General features: G+C 48.3%; 1 protein-coding gene across 3 annotated transcripts in view; it reads right to left on the reverse strand.

Moving 5' to 3' along the window:
- Positions 1-27: 27 nt before the first annotated feature.
- Positions 28-20,695, reverse strand: part of FMNL3 (formin like 3) — a 113,541-nt gene continuing 92,873 nt past the window's right edge. For 2 of the 3 annotated variants that reach the window (XM_043965085.1, XM_043965086.1), the window contains exons 6-27: positions 20,339-20,494; positions 18,425-18,533; positions 17,980-18,056; positions 17,709-17,802; positions 17,132-17,206; positions 16,394-16,504; positions 11,853-12,002; positions 11,216-11,317; positions 10,303-10,579; positions 9,784-9,852; positions 9,290-9,414; positions 8,883-9,085; positions 8,212-8,446; positions 7,996-8,064; positions 7,816-7,896; positions 7,544-7,673; positions 4,305-4,465; positions 3,594-3,695; positions 3,183-3,275; positions 2,634-2,757; positions 2,356-2,473; positions 28-1,620 (exon numbers count right to left, since the gene is read on the reverse strand). In XM_043965085.1, coding sequence (XP_043821020.1) covers positions 2,382-2,473; positions 2,634-2,757; positions 3,183-3,275; positions 3,594-3,695; positions 4,305-4,465; positions 7,544-7,673; positions 7,816-7,896; positions 7,996-8,064; positions 8,212-8,446; positions 8,883-9,085; positions 9,290-9,414; positions 9,784-9,852; positions 10,303-10,579; positions 11,216-11,317; positions 11,853-12,002; positions 16,394-16,504; positions 17,132-17,206; positions 17,709-17,802; positions 17,980-18,056; positions 18,425-18,533; positions 20,339-20,494 — 2,635 coding nt within the window. In that variant the 3' untranslated portion in view covers positions 28-1,620; positions 2,356-2,381. The remainder of the gene's footprint in view (positions 1,621-2,355; positions 2,474-2,633; positions 2,758-3,182; positions 3,276-3,593; positions 3,696-4,304; positions 4,466-7,543; positions 7,674-7,815; positions 7,897-7,995; positions 8,065-8,211; positions 8,447-8,882; positions 9,086-9,289; positions 9,415-9,783; positions 9,853-10,302; positions 10,580-11,215; positions 11,318-11,852; positions 12,003-16,393; positions 16,505-17,131; positions 17,207-17,708; positions 17,803-17,979; positions 18,057-18,424; positions 18,534-20,338; positions 20,495-20,695) is intronic. The other variant, XM_043965087.1, reaches the window with a different exon arrangement.

A 20,695-nucleotide genomic window follows, 5' to 3' on the forward strand; every position in this document is an offset into this window, starting at 1 on the left:
AGGGGAGAGGAAGAGAGGGTTTGGTCAATAAGTTTAGAATGAGACCTATAGACTCAATGGAGGCTATACCCTCTAAAGCCAGCAGGGGGAATTAATGCATCATGGATCAACCTAACGTGCTCCTTTGCATCTCAAACCCTCTGACCAGCTCAAGGCACTATCTGGAGTCGGCCACACATAGCCTCTGTTCCTTGTTGCTGACAGGCTTATGTCTGTCACCGCTTATTTTGTGCCGAGCACAGAGAAGCTTGGGCTCCAAGGAATCTATGGGTACTGCCCTTCACCCCACATCCCTGGGCCAACCTATGACCCCGAGGGGAAAGAACTCACAGACACAGTGATGCTCTAAGCTTTTGTTGGCATTTGGGGAGCAGAGAGATAGAGATATATACACAGAGACACACAAGACAAGTAGGGATGGGATACTTTCCATATACAAAACAGGATGGCTAACCTTCCAGAGGATAGAAAAGGTGAGGGAGCCAGAAGGACGAGGAGAGAGATTTGGCTCACTTAGAAAGCCCTACCCTGGCAAGGCAGTGCATGGGCTCTGCTGTTTTCTTCCCTTAAAGAGCTTCCAGAGGCAGGATGACAAATCCTTTGAGTGTCCTTTACTGGCTGTGTAACTGTGACAAGTCATTTACCTTTCCAAGGCCTCAGGCCGCTCTCAAGACTTCAGTTACAGAACAGGTGCTGATCTGAATGAGCAGTTTCCTCACTTAGAAAATCAGGGCTGGCCTATTCCACTGCAGTTGCTGATGCCCCCTCTTTACCTTCAACAGGTCAGGCAATCCCAATGATTTCTTCCTTCCCCAGCTCTGTCCTTGTTCTCCACTTAGAGGCCAGTGACCAGATTTGGACAGGTAGAAAAGCCTCCACCATCAATACTGATGAGCCCGGAAGTTGGCCTAACAAGCTCCCCTGCTTATTATAAGCAAGGCAGGGCCCCAAGCACTGGAGGATTATTATTTTCAACCCCCAGTGCTCTGGCAGCCATCTAAACCTAAGGATCTAGAAGAAAAGTCTAGGACTTTTCTCCCCATCAGCTCATACTCTGGGCTTTGTCTCTTCCCTCCCTCCAATCAGAATCTAGCCACTACCCTTGTTCCTTCTCTTCATGCCCTTGGGTTGAGGCCTAGGGCCCTGAGCCTAAGCTCTCAGGAAGTGCTAAAGCTGACATCTCCACCCTGATCCTGCTAGGGGCTGTGCCCACTCCTAACAAGGGGCTGAGCTGCCTTGAAGGGATTAAGAATGCCCTAACAGGGCAGGTGGTTAGAGGCCTTTAAGAGCAAAGTGCAGTAAAAGACAATGCATGGGTCCTGGGCAGGGACTCGGCCTAGGGAATCTGATTCCCACGGGGAAGATGATTGCTGTCTCCCCTTCTGGACCAGAAGCCAATGGGAAGCCAGTCTCAAGGCCTGGGATGCGAACAGGAAGTGAGGGGATAAGTGTGGCAGTCCCAACGTGGGAGCCACTGCCAGTTCCAAGGCTCCGGATCAAACCCCTTCAACTTGCAGAGACGAGCTTGAGGGCCTGAAGTGCTTCCTTCTCCGTGATTGGTGCCTCAGTGGGGACCTGGGGCTCGGGCCGGGGCGTAGCTCCAGGCCCAGTGGTGCAGGCCTGTGGATGGAGAGAAGCATCTTACCAATCAGGCTACAACAAAGGCACACCATCTGCAAAAGCATACATTTGGTTCCTACTCCCTTGCAGACAAGTCTCATTGGACCCCGTGGGCTCAGGCTGCTGTTGCTTTGCTAGGTAAACCAGCAGGCCAGGACGGACTAGTGTTAACTTAGATGGAAGAAGTAGTGTAAAAAATATCATAAGGACTGAGGAATTTTTATAGTTAAAAGACAATAGAACTAGAGAGAAAAGACAGAATCAGCAAAGGAAATCCCAGGCACAGAATACACGCCAAGGAGCATGACAGCAAGAAGGCATCTGTTGTCACAGTTAGAAGCTATTCTGTTATGTTAAACCATGGGTCCCTAAGTCCCCCATTCCCCCAACACAATGCCTGCCTTTGACCACTAAGGCCCTCTGCCTCACCTGTCAAAAGGAACTTCCTGGTGCTGTCTCCTCTGACATAGATCCAAAGCCCCAAGCTTTGAATTCAAGACTCTTTTTCCTCAATTTTGAAAGAGGCACGACAGCACTGGTAGAAGAGGTGCCGCTCCCCCCATGGGACCCCACCCTGAGGAAGCATGCAGAGGGAGAGTGATGCCCAGAACAGGGGAACATGCAAGGACAGAGTGACCTTCACAGCTGGGCATTAATAGGAGAGGCGTCTGAGTCATGCAGCAGACATCTCCAGGGGATGGTCATGCAGAGTTGGGCAGCTTAGGTGCCCAGTACCTGTCAGGGGCTCCCAGCCTTGGGGGCTAACAGTTTGACTCATCATGGTGGGCTGCATCGCAGAAGAAGCGTGAGCCCCGCTTGGCAGTGCGGGCCGTGAAGGGGACACTCTTCAGCACTGCAGCCAGCAGGAGAAAGAGACACTCATCAGACTCCAAGGCAATGGGAATGCAGGAAACGGGCAGAGAAAGAACTGGACTCTGGGCAACTTAGCACAGCGCCGTGGAGTTCAGCACCGGCTCATGTAGTTCTGGGCTCTCTACAGAGCTCAATCTCACCTGTGATAATATCCTCTATGGTGCCATCCTTGCCCTCATAGACAGGCCGGTGCTCCTTGGCCTGGCGCCGCCGAAGCTCAGCGATCAATTCTTGCTGCTGCCACTTGTTCCGCTGGGATGGAGTCTGGAAGAAGAAATTTAAGGAAATGCATCATAACCATCTCCCTGACCTAGTTTGGGGCCCTGCCCCAAAGTCAGTCTGAGAAGTAGCCAACATCCCCTCTATTCTAGGGCTCCACCCTCACATGTCCACGGCAAGGTTCAGAAAGTTCTTTAGCCCCTTCCCCTTTGGCTAGTCCATTCATGGGCCTAGACAGGTCACTTAACCCTCTCTGGGCCACATTTTTCACCTAAAGAATGGGAAGGTTGGATGAGAGGTCCCTTGTGGCTCTGGCTCTGTGATCCCTTCCCCTGGACTAGCTTGGGGGCCCACTGGGGGGCCTCCTGGTCTTAGCTGTCCACCTTTACTGTCCTTGCCACCCCCTAGCTTTCTTCCCTTAAACACCACAGACACACACACACACACACAGACTTCTCTGCCCCACCCACCTTGGCATCCAGTTTCTTAGCCTCCTGAGCCAGCAGCTTCTCGCGCATTACCTCTTCCTGCTTTTTTCGTGCCTCATTTTCCTGCTCTGCTTCCTAAAAACCAATGGGATTGAGGTATGGGGATGAGGGGAGCTGAAGTGGGGAGGGCTGGGGTGGAGGCTGCTGCTGATGATGGCTGGACCACATTAACCCCAGGTGGCCACCCACTAAGGGGCATTTCCTGTCCCAAACAATCACAGGAAGGGCTTGGGTCCCGGCCCTGCCCACCACTCCCTAGCCAAGGGGCCTTTCGCCAGTATGGAACTCCCACCTCCAACCCCACTGATTAAGGAGGAGCTAAAGCTGAAGCACAGCACCCCTGCCCCTCAAATGGGGGCTTCCCCGTCATGAAGGAGCCTTCTCCCTCCCTACCTTGTAAGAGCGGATAAACCGAACAAATACTGGAAAGAATACAGAAGGAGGAGTTGTCTTGGGGCTTTCACCAAAGTAACGGACAACTGCATTGTAAGCCTCCTGGAGAAAGGAAGAGGACAAAAACGGAATCAGCACAGAGTGGGCAGCAAGGAAGCCGACTCAAATACAGGAGAACCAAGATCTTGAGACATGGAAAGCAATACACTCTAACCCACTGTAGGTCAAAATAGAATGGAGGAATCCCACTAGCGTGGCTAAGTGGCAAAGTGGAGAGCGCTGGGCTAGAATTCAAATCTTGCCTCAGACACTTACTAGCTCAGTGACTCTGGGCAAGTCCCTTAACCTATTTGCTTCAGTTTCCTCATCTATAAAATGGAGATAATAATAGCACCAACCTCCCAGAGTTGTTGTGAGCATCAAATGAATAATAAGATAAGGGCTTAGCACAGTGCCTAACACATACTAAGTGTTCTAAGTGTTAGCTATTGTTATTATTATTATCCTTACTCTGTATTTTTGTGCTTGCCCTGTATTTTGATAGCACGCTTTGTAGAGTTCTACACCCCCCCCCCAAAAAAAATAAAAGGAAAAACATGCACATCAGTGTTTGATAAATGCTTTTTGGTGATGATGAAAGTCATCAGAAGCCAAATTGAAAAAGGAGCGCTTCTCCCGTCCACCGTCTCGTTCCCCTGCCCCAGGCCCCACCTCTGCTGTCCTGGCGTCTCGCTGGAGCTTGTCCAGCTTGCCCTCGTTGGCACTGAGGAAGCTGCGGAGGACACTGTTGTCGTGAAGGCTACACTCCCGCCGGATCAGCTCCATTCCTCGGCCCAGCTCCTTCACATCCAGCAGCACGTTCTCTAAGGACACTGTGGACGCCAGAGCCTGAGGTGAGGACACGCACAAGCAGCAGCATCCCCTCCCTGCCCAGCCCATTTCACCTGGACAGAATGTGTCGCCTCACCTTTCTAAGTCCTCCAAAGTGAATGGCCTTTGCTCAGTCCTCTGCAGCTGCACAAACTGCTCCCTGGCCTCTCTTCCTTGATACTCTCTTTTTGGAGTTTTCCTCAGGCCTGTCTAACCCCCTCTCAGGTCCCTTTGCTGCTACATACATCACCTCTATCTCACCCCTCATCACTGGGATTATGCCCTCCACACTCTGTCCTGGGCCTTCTTCCCTTCTCTCGCTATACTCTCCCTCCATGACTTTACTCATCATCTACAAGCACATGACCCCATAGTCTCCACCCTCGTTTCTAGCTTCTAGCCCTTTCATCTAAGCTTTCCCAATAGCCTCCTCCTCGGTGCCCCTCCCTCAGGACTCTCCCCTCTTCATTTTACCCTCCACATGGCCTACAAAATGACTTTCCTTGAGCACAGGTCTGACCATGCTGACCATTACACGATACATTACAGGGGCTCCCTATTGTCTATAGAATCGAATCAGGCATTTGGAGATCTTTACAACCTGGCTCCATCTGACCCCCATGGCCTTCTCATCTACCAGACCCTGGTCACCCTCCACAATGCAGCCAAACTCTCCTCCTCCCTGTTTCTCCCGCACACCTTTGCTGGGGGAGCCCAAGCCGAGAACAGCCCCCTCCCCAACCTCAGAATCTCTCATTCCCCTTACTACAGGATCCCCCAGGCCCACACTCCTTCCCAAAATTAAGTCTCTTATTTATCTGGGATATAACGCTGCATATACTTCTATGTGTACAGTCTCCCTCAGTAGAATGTAAGCTTCTGTGGTTAGGAGCTTCATTGCTATACCTAGCACCTAGCAGGCACTAGATAAATGCTTCTGGAGTAATACTAATTCTTGCAAACCAGATGGAGAGATGTAGGCTAAAGGAAAGGACAGTTTGGTGGATTCAGAACTGATTCCCTAAGTAGATCCCTCTGAGCAGCAAGGTGGTGCAGTGGATAAAGCACCAGCCCTGGATTCAGGAGGACTTGAGTTCAAATCTGACCTCAGACACTTGACACTTACTAGCTGTGTGACCCTGGGCAAGTCACTTAACCCCCATTGCCCCACAAAAAAAAAAAAGAAAGAAAAGCCAACCTAAGTAGGTCCCTCTTCTGTAACATTTTTAACAATGCTTTGGGTAAAGACAAGGATGGCATGTTCATCTGCAGATGACACTGAGCCAGGAAAGACAAGAAATATGAGACAAGAGTCACACCCACAAGGATCTCAGTGGGCTAGAACACTAGACCAAAACAAATAAGGTAAAATGGAATAGCCAAAAAATAACAGCAAAATCTTACAGTTGGGTTTTTTAAAAAATCAAGTTCTCAAAAATAAGAAGGGGAAAGGCTTTTAAATGGATTGACTACAAAACTCAAAATGTATCAACAGAGGGATAAAACAGCCCAAAAGAAAGCCCCTGTGCTCAGGCTCCATTAAAAGAAGAAGGATGTCCAGAGCCAGGGAGGAGACCAACCTGCTGTTTGAAAACATCTGGAGAGTCTGGGGCACGATATTGTATTTAAGAAGAACATCAGCAAGGGAGAGAGCATCCAGAGGTGTCTAAGTAGCTTAATGATGGGGCATGAGAGAATGCCACAGAAAGATCTATTGATCTAAAGATCAGTCACTACAGGAACCTTTCCTGATTCCTGCACTCATGCACACACACACACACACAATTATTTATTCTGCATATACTTAGGTATGTACATTCATAGAATGTTAGCTCTTTGGGGACAAGGAATGTTTCATTTGTTTTTGTGCCCCCAACTTCTAGTAGAAGGTCTGGAACATGGCTTTGTCTCACTAACTGAGGACATCTAACTAGAGGAAGCAGGAAGGCATCGATCCCGGGCTTCCATTCGGCCTAGATACTGACCTCTGTAGCCATTCCTGGGAACCACCATTCACTGGTCACCCAGACAGCCAAGCCACCAGATTCCAGCTGGGCCCAAGTCTACCTACTAAGCAAGAAAAGATATGGGCCAGTGACCCCATGCCCTGGCCCCACCTACATTCTGAAAGAAGACCTCTTCTGATCATATGCTCCGAGATTTAGGTCTATTTTCCAATAAGGGAATTGAGGCCAAGAAGTTAGATGACTTGAGTCATGATGGAAAATGCTCTTCAAATCCAGAAGAAAAAAACTATGGAATCTAGATGCGGATTGAGCCATACTATTTCTATTTGTTTTTGTTTTTGTTTTTTTGAGGTTTTTCCTTTTTGCTCTGATTCTTCTTTCACAGCATGACTAATACAGAAATATGTTTAATGTGATCATACATATATAAGTTATATCAGATTACTTGCTGTCTTGGGGAGGGAGAAAAATTTGAAACTAGAAATCTTATAAAAACAAATGTTGAAAACTATCTCTACGTGTAACTGGAAAATAATAAAATACTTTTACGAAAAAAAAAGTTAGATGATTTGTTCAGAGTCACCAAGATGAGAAGTGTAAAAGGCAGGACATGGATCGATACCCCAAGACTCCAGACATAGTGCCCTTTCCAGGAGGTTCTGCCTACTCTTCTGTCCAAGTCCATCTGAACAACGGGCAAGGAAAGACAGTTTTTAAAGAGACCTTACATTTGCTAACGCACCTGAAACCTTTCTAAAGCCTTTTCACATATAGCATTAGAAGAACAAACCCGGAATCTACTAAGCCAAGCCTAAAGGAGCAAGGATTAAAAGGGCAGCTCTTCTCTCTGCCCCCCACTCCACAAAGCTAGGAAGGGCTGGGCCAGGGCTCCATTCCTGGAGGAAGACTCCCCCTGGGCAGCCCCAGCCGTGGCCCTGCGGAAAACTTTGAAGTGATCAAAAGGAAAAGAAAAAAGAAAGAGAACCAAAAGGCTACAAGTGCCCCCTGCTCCGCCTGCTCTGCGCTTCCTGGGATTGTCCTAGGGTTGAGACAGCAGGCAAGGCGTCACTGAGCTCCAGGGCCCAGAGCCCAGGGCAGGCTAGTTCTTCTCACCTGCCGCAGCCTTCTCCACAAAATGCAGCTCGTGCCAGAAGCCAGCCAACTCTGGGTACTTCTCTTTCACGGTCAAGGCGATGAAGTGTAGCAAAGTCAGCTTCCGGTCAGTAGATTTGGTATCCAGTAGCTAGGGGTGGAGGCGAGATGACAGGGTTGAACGTGACGATGTTGTACACAGACGGGGCATGTGGCTTCCTTTGCACAGAACCCCCGGCCTCCTCCTATCATCTCTCCCCTGAAGCCCCTACCTGCCCCAGCCCCATCCTTACCAGGTCCAGGCTCTGCAGCTTGAATCCGTACACTGCACCCCTCTTGCTGCTGTTCATGTAGTTCCCCAAAGCAAGGATTATCTGCCAAGAAGCCAGAGAGAGGAGATAACAAGCCCTGCTCAAGTAGGTCACTTCTTACTTTACCCACAGCCCTCTGTCAGCCCGCAGGCCTTGGCCTACCTCAAGCATCTGCTTCAGCCTCTGAGAAGACTTGACGGAGGCAGACGCTGCGATGATGGCATTGAGTTGCTGGAAGGAAGAACAGAGCAGTGAGGCGGCTGCAGGGCTAGAGGAGGGGGCCAAGGGGACAGTTAGCATGGGACGCTCTGGGATGGTGGCAGGGTCTGAAGACGCTTAATGCGGGAGGAGAGCAGAAGCCGGGGAAAGAGGCGGTACCGGTGTGAGCATCTGCAGGTTGTCCTGGAAGTTGCCCAGGAAGGCCATGCCGGCCATGCGCTGGGTCAGCCGCTCTACTTTGCTGAAGAGCAGCATGAAACGGTCCTCAGCCGCCAGCTCTTCCAGCGGCTGCCGCTCCCGCTCATACTGTCGCAGGAGCTTCACCTCGGCCTCCGTCGGCAGGAAGCGCATGAGACACTCAACGAAGTCCACGGGCAGCGTCTGCAGGTCAAACCTGACGCCAAGGCAGAAGAGGCCGTCTCAGGCAGATCCCTCGGACCCAGCCACCATTGTATCACCTCTTCAGGTGGGGCTTCCACTGTCCCACCCCTTGCTCCCACCACATTTTACAAACCTTCCTGTCATGCCCACAGGGAGAGAACAGTGGGCCAGAACCCCGGGAGGACTAGGCCCAGGCCTAGTTGTGAGCAAGGCAAGGTTCTAGGTTCATGTAGTTCTCAAAGCAGCCTCTCTGGGAGGAAGTGAGAATGCCCAAGGAACAAGCGAGGTGTGTGTGTGGGGGAAACACACACTTCCTGGCATCCTGAGCTTTCTCTAACCTGCCCCACCTGACTTAGCTCAGATGGGATGTGGAAGATAATCAGTCAAGTCCCCAGGGACATGGGGATAGGGAAAAGGAGGAGAAGAGACAAAGCAGCGTGGGGGCCTACGTATGGATTGCTCTGCAGATTTCCTCGGCTGAGCGGCCTGCCTTTCGTAGCGTTATCGCCAGGTTCTTGGCTCGGTTCGCCTCCAGCAAGGTGACCTTGCTGGCTGCCTTTTGTGACGTTTTGCTCTTGGAGCAGACAAGATCAAGAGCAGGACCTTGTGCCTTTGTCTTGAACAGTTCCTCAAACTTGTCCAGGTCCAGATCCTGGTACAAACAAGGGAGATTCTGTTTCCCTGACACAGGTGGCTGTCCCAGCCCCACCACTGCCCTCCCAGTTTCAACAAAGCTTTGGGCCATCAGACACCATTCCCAGGTGATGGCCATCTCCCAGCCCGATGGACAGAGGGAAGGCAAGGTTAGTATTTTGGGGCCCTTATAGCATCCCTCCGAAACCAAGCCCCCTCTCACTTCCAAGATCTTCTCATCATCAAGTTCACTGAAAACAGTGCCACTGATCTGGTTGGGCTTCAGGGCTGTCCAATTAAATACAGGCAGACGGAACTTGGTCTTGATTGGTTTCTTGATACGGATAGCTGGAATGGATGAGGAGCAGTGAAAGTCATTGAAGAAATCTAAAGCCATTTTTAAGGGCAATTAGAAGGCTCAGTAGGTGGAGTGCTGGGCCTGGAGTAAGAAGACTTGAGTGCAAATCTAGCCTCAGACACTAGCTGTGTGACCTTGAACAAGTCATTTAACCTCAGTTTGCCTTAGTCTACTAGAGAAGGAAATGGCAAAACACTCCAGTATTTGCCAAGAAAACCCCATGAACAGTATGGTCCATGGGGTGAGAAAGAATTAGACATGAATGAACAGCAAAGCCATTTTTCCTGTTGCCCCCAATTCTACCCAATGAAGTCTTTCTCCTTTCCTGTCCCACAAACAAAAGTCCTGATGGTTCTTACCTGACAGGCCCACAGTCAAGACCACAGAGGGAGCAGCTCCAGGGAGAGGCGGAGCAGGAGGACATTTTTCTAAGGGAAGAAAAGGAACAATAGGACAACGGGGAAAATGTCCTGCAGTCCTTCCATCCTCCACGTCTCCTAACTCAGCCAATTCCATGGAGGGCCCTTTACTATTCTCTATGATTTCTAGATAAACAGATGCTACAGCACCTCTCAATTAACCCACATTCTAGTGATTCCCACCAGGATAATGGGGAAGTTCTTCCTTGTCTCTAGCTTAAATTCTCCTTTCCCTCTTTTTGTGTCTGTGGAGACAGGAGTGGGAGCAGGTCAAGCTCTCCACTGATCTTAAAGACAACCCTTATGTCCCCTACTAACCTGTTCAACATTTTTGCAATGTCTCCTTTGTTTAATAACATCATGAATAATAGAAACTCCTGACTCCTCATTACTGACTTGGCTTCTACCGTAGGTACCCTCCTAAACAATGGAACTCGCCACATCTCAGAATAGAGTTACCTGGCAGGGGGGGTGCCGGAGGTGGGAGGGGTGGTGCTGGAGGTGGGGGCAGGGGCAATGCCTCTTCCGGGGCTGAGGGTGGAACTGCTAGGTTGAGGTCTGATGGGAACACACTCTCGCTGAGTTCAGTAGGGCCCACCCTGGTGAGATCGCTGCCCACTGACTCCAAGGGCTGAGCATGTGGATCTAAGTGGCACCTGTGCTGAAAGGCTTCCTCCTTCTCCTTGATAAGCCTCCTAAGCGTGTGGACCTGATGATTTGTGTTTTCATAGGTCTCCTGCATAGCGGACAGAGTTAATGAGATGAGAGAGACCGAGTAGAAGTTCCCTCTGGGACCTGCATTAGGGCAAGGGATGCCCCAGTTCAGGGATTTTCTACCTGAGAGTGTCTTAATCAGTCTCTACCTGGGTGCTCAGAGGAACAAAGCCATTGAAATGGGAATAGGAAAGGCCTAGAGCAGAGTAAGGAAAGCAAAGAGAACAAACATTCTACTCTCAAAGAGGAGCTGACTTCAGCTTTATGAAAATGAGTGCAAACGGAATCAGTATAAACACAGGTGGCAGAACAGAGGGGACACACGGTGAAATGGATCGGCAAGGCCAGCCCATCCATGACACCAGGACTCGGCTCACCAAACAGCTCTAGATTGTACTTGGGAAGAATGAGGTAACGGGGTGGTCTGGTGGACAGAGTCCTGGATGGGAGTCAGACACCTTGATGATTGGGTTTTAACCCTCCTTCCACCCCTGACATATGATGTGACAGAGTCACCCAATGACCCACTCTGGGCTTTGAGGAGTAGGAAAAAAAGACAAATAAAAGGATTCAAAAGCACTTTGGAAGTAAAAGGTTGCCAACACGCCAGAGGGTTCCTGGGGTCCTCTTGACCAGACGCCACGCCAACCCTCAATACCTTGATGTTCTCTAGTTCTTTCTCTCTCTGCAGCAGCTGCTTCTCCAGCTCAGCCACACGCATCATGTTCTCATTTTCAAGATCCAGCAACTTTTCCGATAACTATGGGAGAAAAAATAGGAGACCTAACCAACTCCTGTAGTCCTGGGGATGCAAAAGAACCTGAACAGAAAAATACTTCCCACCGCCTCTGTCATCCTCAAGCTAAAACTGAGCTCCAACCCTGACTCTGTCACTCAGTGCCAAGTGCTATTCGTTACCCCAAAACACAGGCATGAGAGAAAAGTCTCCACGGGACTGAAGTCCCTGGGCTTCCCCAAAGGTCTCTCTCTATGGCCAACATCCCTGACATAATTGTATGGGTGATGTTGGCACTGAGCACCTAAGGGCTCATCCAACCACCCAAGGGCTGGTTCATTTTCAGGGCCGAGGTCATCCACTGTGGTCTGAGATAGATCCTGGTTTCACTTTTCTTCTAGTGTGGAGGAAGTCTGAGAGAGACTAGGCTAGTCCTGGAGGCACCCGCAGGGCTTTGGTTCCATTCTAAGGTGGCTGTGAGATATGTATGACTCCCAAACCACTGAGATCCAAGCCTTCCTCCACTTCGCCTCAGGCAGCCAAAAAAGATGGCACCTACTTGGGAAATGTGCTCTTCCAGCTCCTCCACCTTCTCCAGCGCCACATTCTTGGTTTCAGCATCCTCCAGCAGTCCACCAACATCAAAGACGTTATCTAGGTACGCTTGAATCTGCACTTGTAGCTTCTCACTCTCTGTATGCCTAGACTTCTGGGGAAGAAACCGAAAAGATGTGACCCAGAATTAGGCACAGAGTTGAGGAATGACAAGAAAGAGTCCTGAAGCTGAGAGGTCCTTAAATGGAATAACAGATGTTTGGAATAGAGAGAAGGGAGGGGAATCTCGATCAAGAAGGATCAAGATGGGGACAGCTAGGTGGTGCAGTGGACAAAGCACCAGCCCTGGATTAAGGAGGACCTGAGTTCAAAGCTGGCCGCAGACACTTGACACTTGTGTGATCCTGGGCAAGTCACTTAACCCTCATTGCCCCCCCCCTCCCCCCCAAAGAAGGATCAATATTTAGAAAAAGCCATAAGATTTGACAATTAAGAGATAACATTGGTAACTTTGGAGAGTTTCAGTTGAGGGATGAAGCTGAAAGCTAAATTTCAGAGGATTTAGAAGAAAGTGAGAGCAAAAGAAATAGAAGCAACGTGTGTAGATATAGACACCCTTTCCAAGGAGGCTGGCTAAAAAGAGGAGATATAGAACAATAGCTTGTAGAGATCGTAGGGTCTAGTGATGGTTTTTTCTAAAGATGGGGAAATCTTTCAAGGGGAAAAATGGGACTTCAATGAAAAAGAAGACTTTCAGGTATTCATTATGAAAAGACCTGAACTGAATAGAAAATTTGACTTTCAAATGCAAGACCCTAGAGAAGCATAAAGAGGTAAACAGGAAAAAGAAATCATGAGAGACGTTAAAAGGTTAAACTGTTTACCTTCCTACGTGGGAAGATGATATGTCTAAACCATAAATGTTTTCTGAGTATTAGGGCAGACAACAGGAATAAATTTAGACAGTGGGCACAGGTGGAAATTGATTATGAAGGGATAATATCTATAAAGCATTTTTTTATTTATCTTTTTTTGGGGGGGGGGGCATTTGGGATTGATGAGTGTCATGTATCTGAGGCCAGATTTGGGCTCGGGTCCTCCTTGGTCCAGGGCAGGTACTTTGTCCACTGTGTCACCTAGCTGTCCCATGATGACATCTTTAGGGTAAAATTGAGGGGGGGGGGAGAGAAATGCACTAGGGAGCAGATGGGGGAGAGGTAGAATGGGGTGAAATCTCACAAAAGAAGCAGGAAAGGGCTTATGGAGTCGGGGGAGAGATGGGGGAGGAGTGGGGAAGTGAATGAGCCTTACACTCATCAGAATTAGCTCAAAGACCTTAATCTCATCAAAGTTGGCTCAAGGAGGGAATAATATACACACTCAATTGGGTAGAGTAATCTATCCAACCCTGCAGGAAAGTAGATGGGGAAAGGACTAAGGAGGGAGGGATGAAAGAAGGAAGGGCAGAGTACTTTTGAGGAAGAATAGGGTAAAGGAAGATAGAAAATAGAGTAAATATCATGGGAAGGGAATAGGATGGAGGGAAACAATTAACAATAGTAATTGTGAAAAAATTTTCGTATACAGATACTAATATTCTTTTAACTACATGGAGGAGAAGGAAAAGGCTAGTACAAAACTAGTACATGTGAAAGGAGCCAATGCAATTTTGGCAGATTAAATAGAATTTAAGTGATCAAGTTTATGAAAGTGAGATTCCTCCTACTAGGTTTGTATCCCAAAGAGACCATAGAAAAGGGAAAAGGACCCACATGTACAAAAATATTTCTAGCAGCTCTTTGTGGTGGCAAAGAATTGGAAATCAAAGGAATGCCTATAAATTGGGGAATGGCTAAACAAGTTGTGGTATATGAATGTAATGGAATACTTTTGTGCTGTAAATGATGAGCAGGAGGATTTCAGAGAAACCTAGAAAATCTTAAGTGGACTGATGCTGAGTGAAGTGAGCAGAATCAGAACATGTTATATACAGTAACAGCAACATTGTGTGATGATCAACTGTGATAGACTTGGGTCTTCTCAGCAGTGCAACGATCCAAGACAATTCCAAAGAACTCATGATGAAAAATGTTCTCCACATCGTCCTGTTCCCCGCCCCCCCCAAAAGAAGAAGAACTGAGGATTCTGAATGTAGGTTGAACCATACTGTTTCTACTTTTTTGGGTATTTTTTATTCTTTTTTTGAGGTTTTTCCCTTGCACTCTGATCCTTCTTTCACAACATAACTAATGCAGAAATATGTTTAATATGATTGTACATCTATAACCTATATTAGATTGCTTTCAATCTTGGGGAGGGGGAGGGAAGGGAGGGAGAAAAATTTGGAAATAAAAATCTTATGAAAACAAGTGTTGAAAATTATCTTTACATGTAACTGAAAAATAATAAAATACTTTTAATTAAAAAAAAAATAAAGATGGGGGAGCCTTGGTCATGTTCTTAGGCAGTTGATAGAGAGAAATTGAAGATTACAGAGAGGGGGATGCTTGTGGGGCACATCTGTTGGAAAAGATGGAAGGGGATGGAATCAAGGGCACATGTAAAAGGGTTCATCTTGTCAGGGAGAAGTCCCACCTGTTAATCAGAATCCAGAATAAAGGAAATAGTGCAGGATGATGTCAAGGAGTTATGAGGTGAGCTCACAGCAAATGGTTTCGATTTTTTCCTACAAAGTATGAGGCAAGATCTCTACTTGACAAGAGCTGGAGAAGGGGAGGTGTGGGAAGTTTTCTCCTTGAATTCAATACTCTATCTCCATTCTCCATACCTGTGAGGGCTATCCTTCTTCCTGGAAGCCCCTGCCCCATAAACTCTGCTTCTCGGTGTCCTTGGCTTCCTTCAACTCCAATGCTACCTTCTGCAGGCTGCTGTGCCCTCCTCTGAGGGATGGCCTCCCATCTAGTCTGAATACCTAGTCTATACCCAGTTATTTACATGCTGTCTCCCTCATAACATGGTGCTTAGCATAGGCCATGGCACATGGTCAGCATTTAGCAAACGCTTGTTGAATGACAGAGAGGACCAAGGGTAATCAGGGGATCAGTAAAAGAGGAGTAAGTGGGCTCAGTCAGCATCACTCGATGACTTTCTCTAGCTTTCTTCGATAGCACATGAGAAGAAGTAGAGGGAGGTGTAGTTAAGCATAAGTATCAAAAGGGAAAAGGAGCAACTGATTTGAAAGTATAGGACAGTGCAGAAATGAACTGGTCATGGATGGGAAGGGACGAGAGTTTAGGCAGAACATGGATGATGGCCTGGGAAAGTCCTGAGGGGTAGAGGGATTAGAAATCACTGTGCCGGTCATAAACAGAGTTAGAAGGCGTAAGGCCCAAGCAGAGTGGGATTGATATGACTGACCAGATAAAGCTATTTCAGGTCATGGAATTGGAGCATTTGTGGGTGATGGCAAGATCAAGAGTGTGACCGTCTCTGTGTTTAACAGAAGCCAAGAGAAAGATCACGGGATTTGAGTAGACTGAGGTGCTCAAGGAAACATTCACATTTATGCTGAAGTCCCTTAGGAGGGTAGCAGTAGAAGAAGGTTGTAAGCCTGGTACTGAACTGACTGAGAATGAAATGAGAATGTCTGCAGGGGCTGGTAGATAACAGCCACCAGGATCTGTGATGGGAGATTAATTTGGACAGAGTAAACGTCAAAAGAATAGAGTCTGGTGAGTGATGACAGCTGGCAAAATATTAGGAGACCCCCCCTGTTTTCCAGAGCCAAGGCCCAGCAAGGAAGCTGTGCCCCAAGCTTGGCAGGCTAACAATCCTTTGTGATCACCATCACCCTCTGGATGATCTCACCCTCTGGACTAGTTCACCAGGTGTTCTCTGAGCTAGAATAAGCACTGGACAAACTAGGAAAGTCCTGCAATGAATTAAATTTGTCACATTCTTGCTGTTACTCCTCATTGTCAGGGCTATAGCTCACTGGGCAGCCACTAGTATAAGTACGGAGATCTCCCCACACTGCCTCGGGACTCCCCACTAGGGGCAGGGCCACAGCACATGTGTCTATAGCTCCTCCTTCCTTGCAAGCCATTTCCCTCACTTTGAAAATAAAACTTCTCTTTCATTCCTGACTCCTATCTCTAGCCTGCTCTGTTCAGCTCAGTCAGAGGCTGGTTCCACATAGTTAATACAGCAGAAAAGCAACAGGGAACAAGGAGTATTATAATTACTCTGCTGGAGCCATCAAGTCAGGGGCTATGAGTTCAGATGTGACCAGTACTCAAAACCCAGCCAGGCAGGGTGTATCCTTGGCAGTAACCAGGTCTCTCTGAGTGCTGAAAGATGGAAGGAGCATGAAAAGAAGAGAGGGAAGAAGAGGCCTCATAAAATCTGGCTGTAAAGCTCCCACTTCCCAGGGTTGTGGCAAAGATCAAAAGAGATATGTGTAAAGCACTTGTTAGCACAGTGCCTGGCACATAGCAGACACCTCCTTCTTTCCTTCCCCATCCTCCAAAATGGGAAGAAGGCTGGCCGGGAGGGACGTTTTGGAATAGCCTGCACAAGGCTGACCTGCAAGAACTCCTCCAGCCCAAGCTTGGTGAACTCATATTGCAGATGGACTCGGAAATTCATATCTTCCACCGAATGTACCACAATGTTGATGAACTGCATGCAGGCCACCTGGAAAAGAGAGAAAAGAAATCAAATGAAGGGGGTGTGCAACCTTTTACACTTCATTTAGGCCACTTTTCCTCATCTGTAAAGTGGGACTAGTTTCTCCCAGGGTTGTCGTGGGAATCAAGGACACGTTTGTGAAGCACTTTCCGAAGCTCAGAGCACAGAAGAGAAGCCAGCTGTCCTCATCACCATCAGAGGCACGTGACAGAGATCTGCTAAGAGCCACTGCACTGCTTTTCTCAGGGGAGGAACACAGGGCGGCTGAAGAGTCCAGTCTCCTCACTCCTCTTTCATCAAGGAGGGTTTGCAGAAGACAAGAGAGGCAGAAAGGGAGGCTCATGGGATGGGGAGGGCTTATGCAACAGAAGAGTAAAAGGAAAAACAGAGGAAGCTGGGAGAATTCAGCCACGTCAGGTTTCTGAAAGCACAGTGGAGTAGGCTAGATCTGCAAGCACCCACTGAAGTTGAATTGCATTGAGTGCAACACTAAGTGCTACAAGAGGAATTTATAAAAATAGAATACAGTCTTGACCCTTCCAAATATTGATGGGCCTACAGGAATATGCTACCTACACAGGTTGAACCTCCCCAGAAAACTCAGCTCTTCCTGACCCAGGTTCAGGTCCTCACCATAAAGTCGATATTGCTGTCCTCATTCCTGAAGTACTCCATCAGCTTCTCAAAGCGGTAGAGCTCTTTGCACACCTGCATGGAACAAACACAGCCTGAGTGCAAGGATCTGCCCACTTATGGCACTCAAGAATTAGTTACCTGGTTCAAGGGAAGCTGGCCTCAGAAACACTGCCTGAAAGGGATCTTTCTGAAATGGACAACTCTGAGGGAGACAGTTTAGGTGACACAAAACTCCAGATCAGGAAACCTGGGGTCAAAATGTGTGATCTCTTCTTTCACCTTCCAGGACATATGTGCTTTGGTCTACCTTTTCCAGGGCAGCCCATGTCAGGTAGCATGAACTTCCCTGGCAAGGCCTGGGAAAGGCTGACTTACAAAATCCTCCAAACAAAAGAGCCAAGACCCGAGACAGCTCCTTTGCCCTACTCGAGGGTGAGGCCCATTTTCTAGGTGGCAGCTGATGCTTACACAGGAGCTCCAAAAGTCAAATTACCCTCAGACTATAAAGGGTGATGCCCAGCTAATCTGCCCTAGTTACTTCCCCCTCATCCCCTTGCAGAAGCAGCAGGCTGACCTCTTTGAAGTTGTCAAAGGCAGCAAGGATGATCTCATGGCCTCCCCTCACCAAGCACACAGCAGCTAGCAGCTCCAGAACAAGGGCTTTGGTCCTGCGGGCAAGAAACAGATGCACAGCTCCTAATTCCCCACCTCCGGACCTCTCCATCAAAGGTTCATTTGAACCACTGGGGAACCTGGAGATACAGTGGGCTGGTGGAAAGCAGCAGGCCAGAAGGGCTAGGTAGGTCCAGAGGTCTCTATGACTTTGGGCTGGTGAGGGCCCTCACCTGGGGTTCTTGTTGTTGAGACTGAGGGCAATCTCATTGACAGCATGGGGGTGGGACATGACCAAGTTGAATCCATACTGCAGGGAAAAAAGACCAGAAAAAATGAGTAGACCGTGAAGAGAATGCTCAGTGCTCAGGAACAGGGTGGAAAATAACCTCTGCTACTTTCCCCCCATTCTAGACCAGGAAGGATATAAAGCTATAGCCCAATATAGAGTGTGATCAGGTAGGAAAGGACTGGTGCACTGAGAGTGTTCACAGAGCAATGCACTTTGGGCAGATCTTGGCACCTATTCAGACTTTCCCAAATGACTAAGGAAAGAAGGGGATTCAAAGGAGAACACTGTAGTTTGACAAATGCTACCCATTAAGGTAAAGCAGGCTCTGGCCCCCTGCCACAAGGGGGACCACAAGGCCAAGCAGGTCAGAGCTGCCTTCTTTGTACCTGGTAGTTCATAATAGCCCTGAGGCAGAGGATGCAGACATGGACATCATCCTTCTGGCTCACAAGGCGGGAGTTCTTCAGGGCCCTTCTCCCAGGAAGAGTGCTGTACCTGGGAAGAAGAGGAGGCTTTACAAAATAACAAAATCTGAAACTTGGAAGGGACCCCAGCAGCCATTGGTCCGACTCATGCACAGGAGATCCCACTATAATATACCTGATCAAGAAGTGGTTGTCCAGCCTCTGCCGGAGGACCACTAAGGATATGGGGGAACCGTACACCCACACCCCCACATCCCCTCAAAGCAGCCCATTGCTCTAATTGTTAGGAAGTACTTCCTGTCATCAAGCCTATCTCTGCTCCTCTAGAACTTATATACCCAGTGCCCCTGCTTGTACCCCCCTGGAGCCAAGCAGTAAGTCTAGTCTTTAAATATTTAGTGTTAAAGCTGACATTACTGGCAGCTGATACTCCAGGAACCTCAAACTCCATCGATGACAGTGAGCTGATCTTCCAGCCTGAGACAACTCACTCCTCTTCGCCTCCCAATTTCTCCCTAGCAGCTAATTATCCTAATTTCCAAACCTAGAGTCTAGGCCCAGCTACACATACACAGAACATCCCAATTCCTAAAAACTTCTTAACCAGCTGTCTCTGAAGTATTAAGAATGTTGGAATTCTGAGACAGCTTCCAGAGCTGCATGTTCCTGAATCTATGGAATAATCCTATTTCTCAATTTACTACCTTCTCATTCCCAATGACCAGTTTGCTTAACCTAGAGAGATTAGCTTCCCAGAACTTACTCTATAGGGAAACTCACCATTATCACACATTCTCCACACTGTTTAGGGTTTGAATCTCCTGCTTACCACCCCAGGTCAAATATCCCAGGAAAGGCAGAGCTAAGCACCAACTCGAGGAATCAGAGGCAGGCTTCACGGTGATTATGCATTGGGCCCTGTACTTTCTAGGTGTCTATATACCTCCTTAGCAAGCACTCAGCCTCAAGGCCAGAAACCCAATATCTTACAAGGTATTCCATGAAAAAAAAATGGGCAGCATATATAATATCTTTCAGAGACAGACTCAGGAGGCTTGGGTGCATAGATAGAATAATGGGACATGGAGAGCAATCCCCCCAAAATGTAGGAGAGCAGTATGGGCATGAGATGGGCAGAGTCCAAGAAACGGAGAAACAAGAAATCAAGGGAAAGAATCACTGGGCTAAAAGGGATTTTGAATTATCATCTATGCCATTCTGTCTCTAGATGTGATGGCCCTTCCAAATATCCCAGACATATGAGTATATACAATACTTTGGGGAAAAAGGTCCCTCAAATAAGGAAGGAAAAGGGAGGAAGTTAAAGGAAGGTTGGTTGGACTTATAGAAGTTTATGAAGTATAAAAACATCAAGAGAAGCCAACAGAGAACAGAGTGAAGGACATATGCTAGCCAGCGGAAAAAAAACACCACACAGAAAAGGGGCCCTGAACTCAGAAGTACATATGAAAAAGAACTAGTATGGAAAATGGATTTCTCCTAGGGTAAGAGGGTTATGAAAGGATTTCAAAAAAAGAGTTTAAGGAAAGAAACAACTTCCCAGGAATGAAATGAGAGGGAAGAATTCCAGAAAAGGGTGGGCACAGTCATAGTAACAGGTACTTACCCAAGACAAAACTGCTAGGCAGAGCCAGGGAGACAGAGAGAGCACAAACCAGAGGACAGACTGTCAGGCAGAGGGAAAGAGAGCCGAGCCCTGGAAGCAGAGAGATGGAGAGAGAAAAGGGAAGGCCATGAGTGCTCACTGCCATCACCTAGGCTATGGGCTCACAAGGGAGAGGAGAAGGAGGAGGAGGAGGAGCAGGAGGAGGAAGAGGAAAGCAAGCGGGTACGCACAGCAAGACCTATACATACCGTAGCACAGACTGCCGTGCAGAGCGAGCAAGACTGTTGGCGAAAGGAGCTGACAGGGCACTGGGCTGCTGCTGCAGATCCTCGATGGACCTGCTCCAGGATCGCAGCTTCTCAAAAGCGCCTTCATCGCTGCTTTCCAGACCCTCAAAATCAAACCTGGAGCGTGGAAAGACACACACCAGATACACATATGCACGCACACAGACAAGAGGCTCAGGCAAGGCTCCCGGAGACAGCCTCGACAATTCACGTCTCCCTAGCAACAAGGAGCAAAGGCCAGGAGAGCAGAGAGCAACATACACGCTGAGGGGAGCAAAAGTTATTAAGATGGGGAGACAGCATCATCGGGGGCAAACA

The sequence above is a fragment of the Dromiciops gliroides genome, chromosome 5 (assembly GCF_019393635.1).
Source record: "Dromiciops gliroides isolate mDroGli1 chromosome 5, mDroGli1.pri, whole genome shotgun sequence".
Lineage (NCBI taxonomy): Eukaryota > Metazoa > Chordata > Mammalia > Microbiotheria > Microbiotheriidae > Dromiciops > Dromiciops gliroides.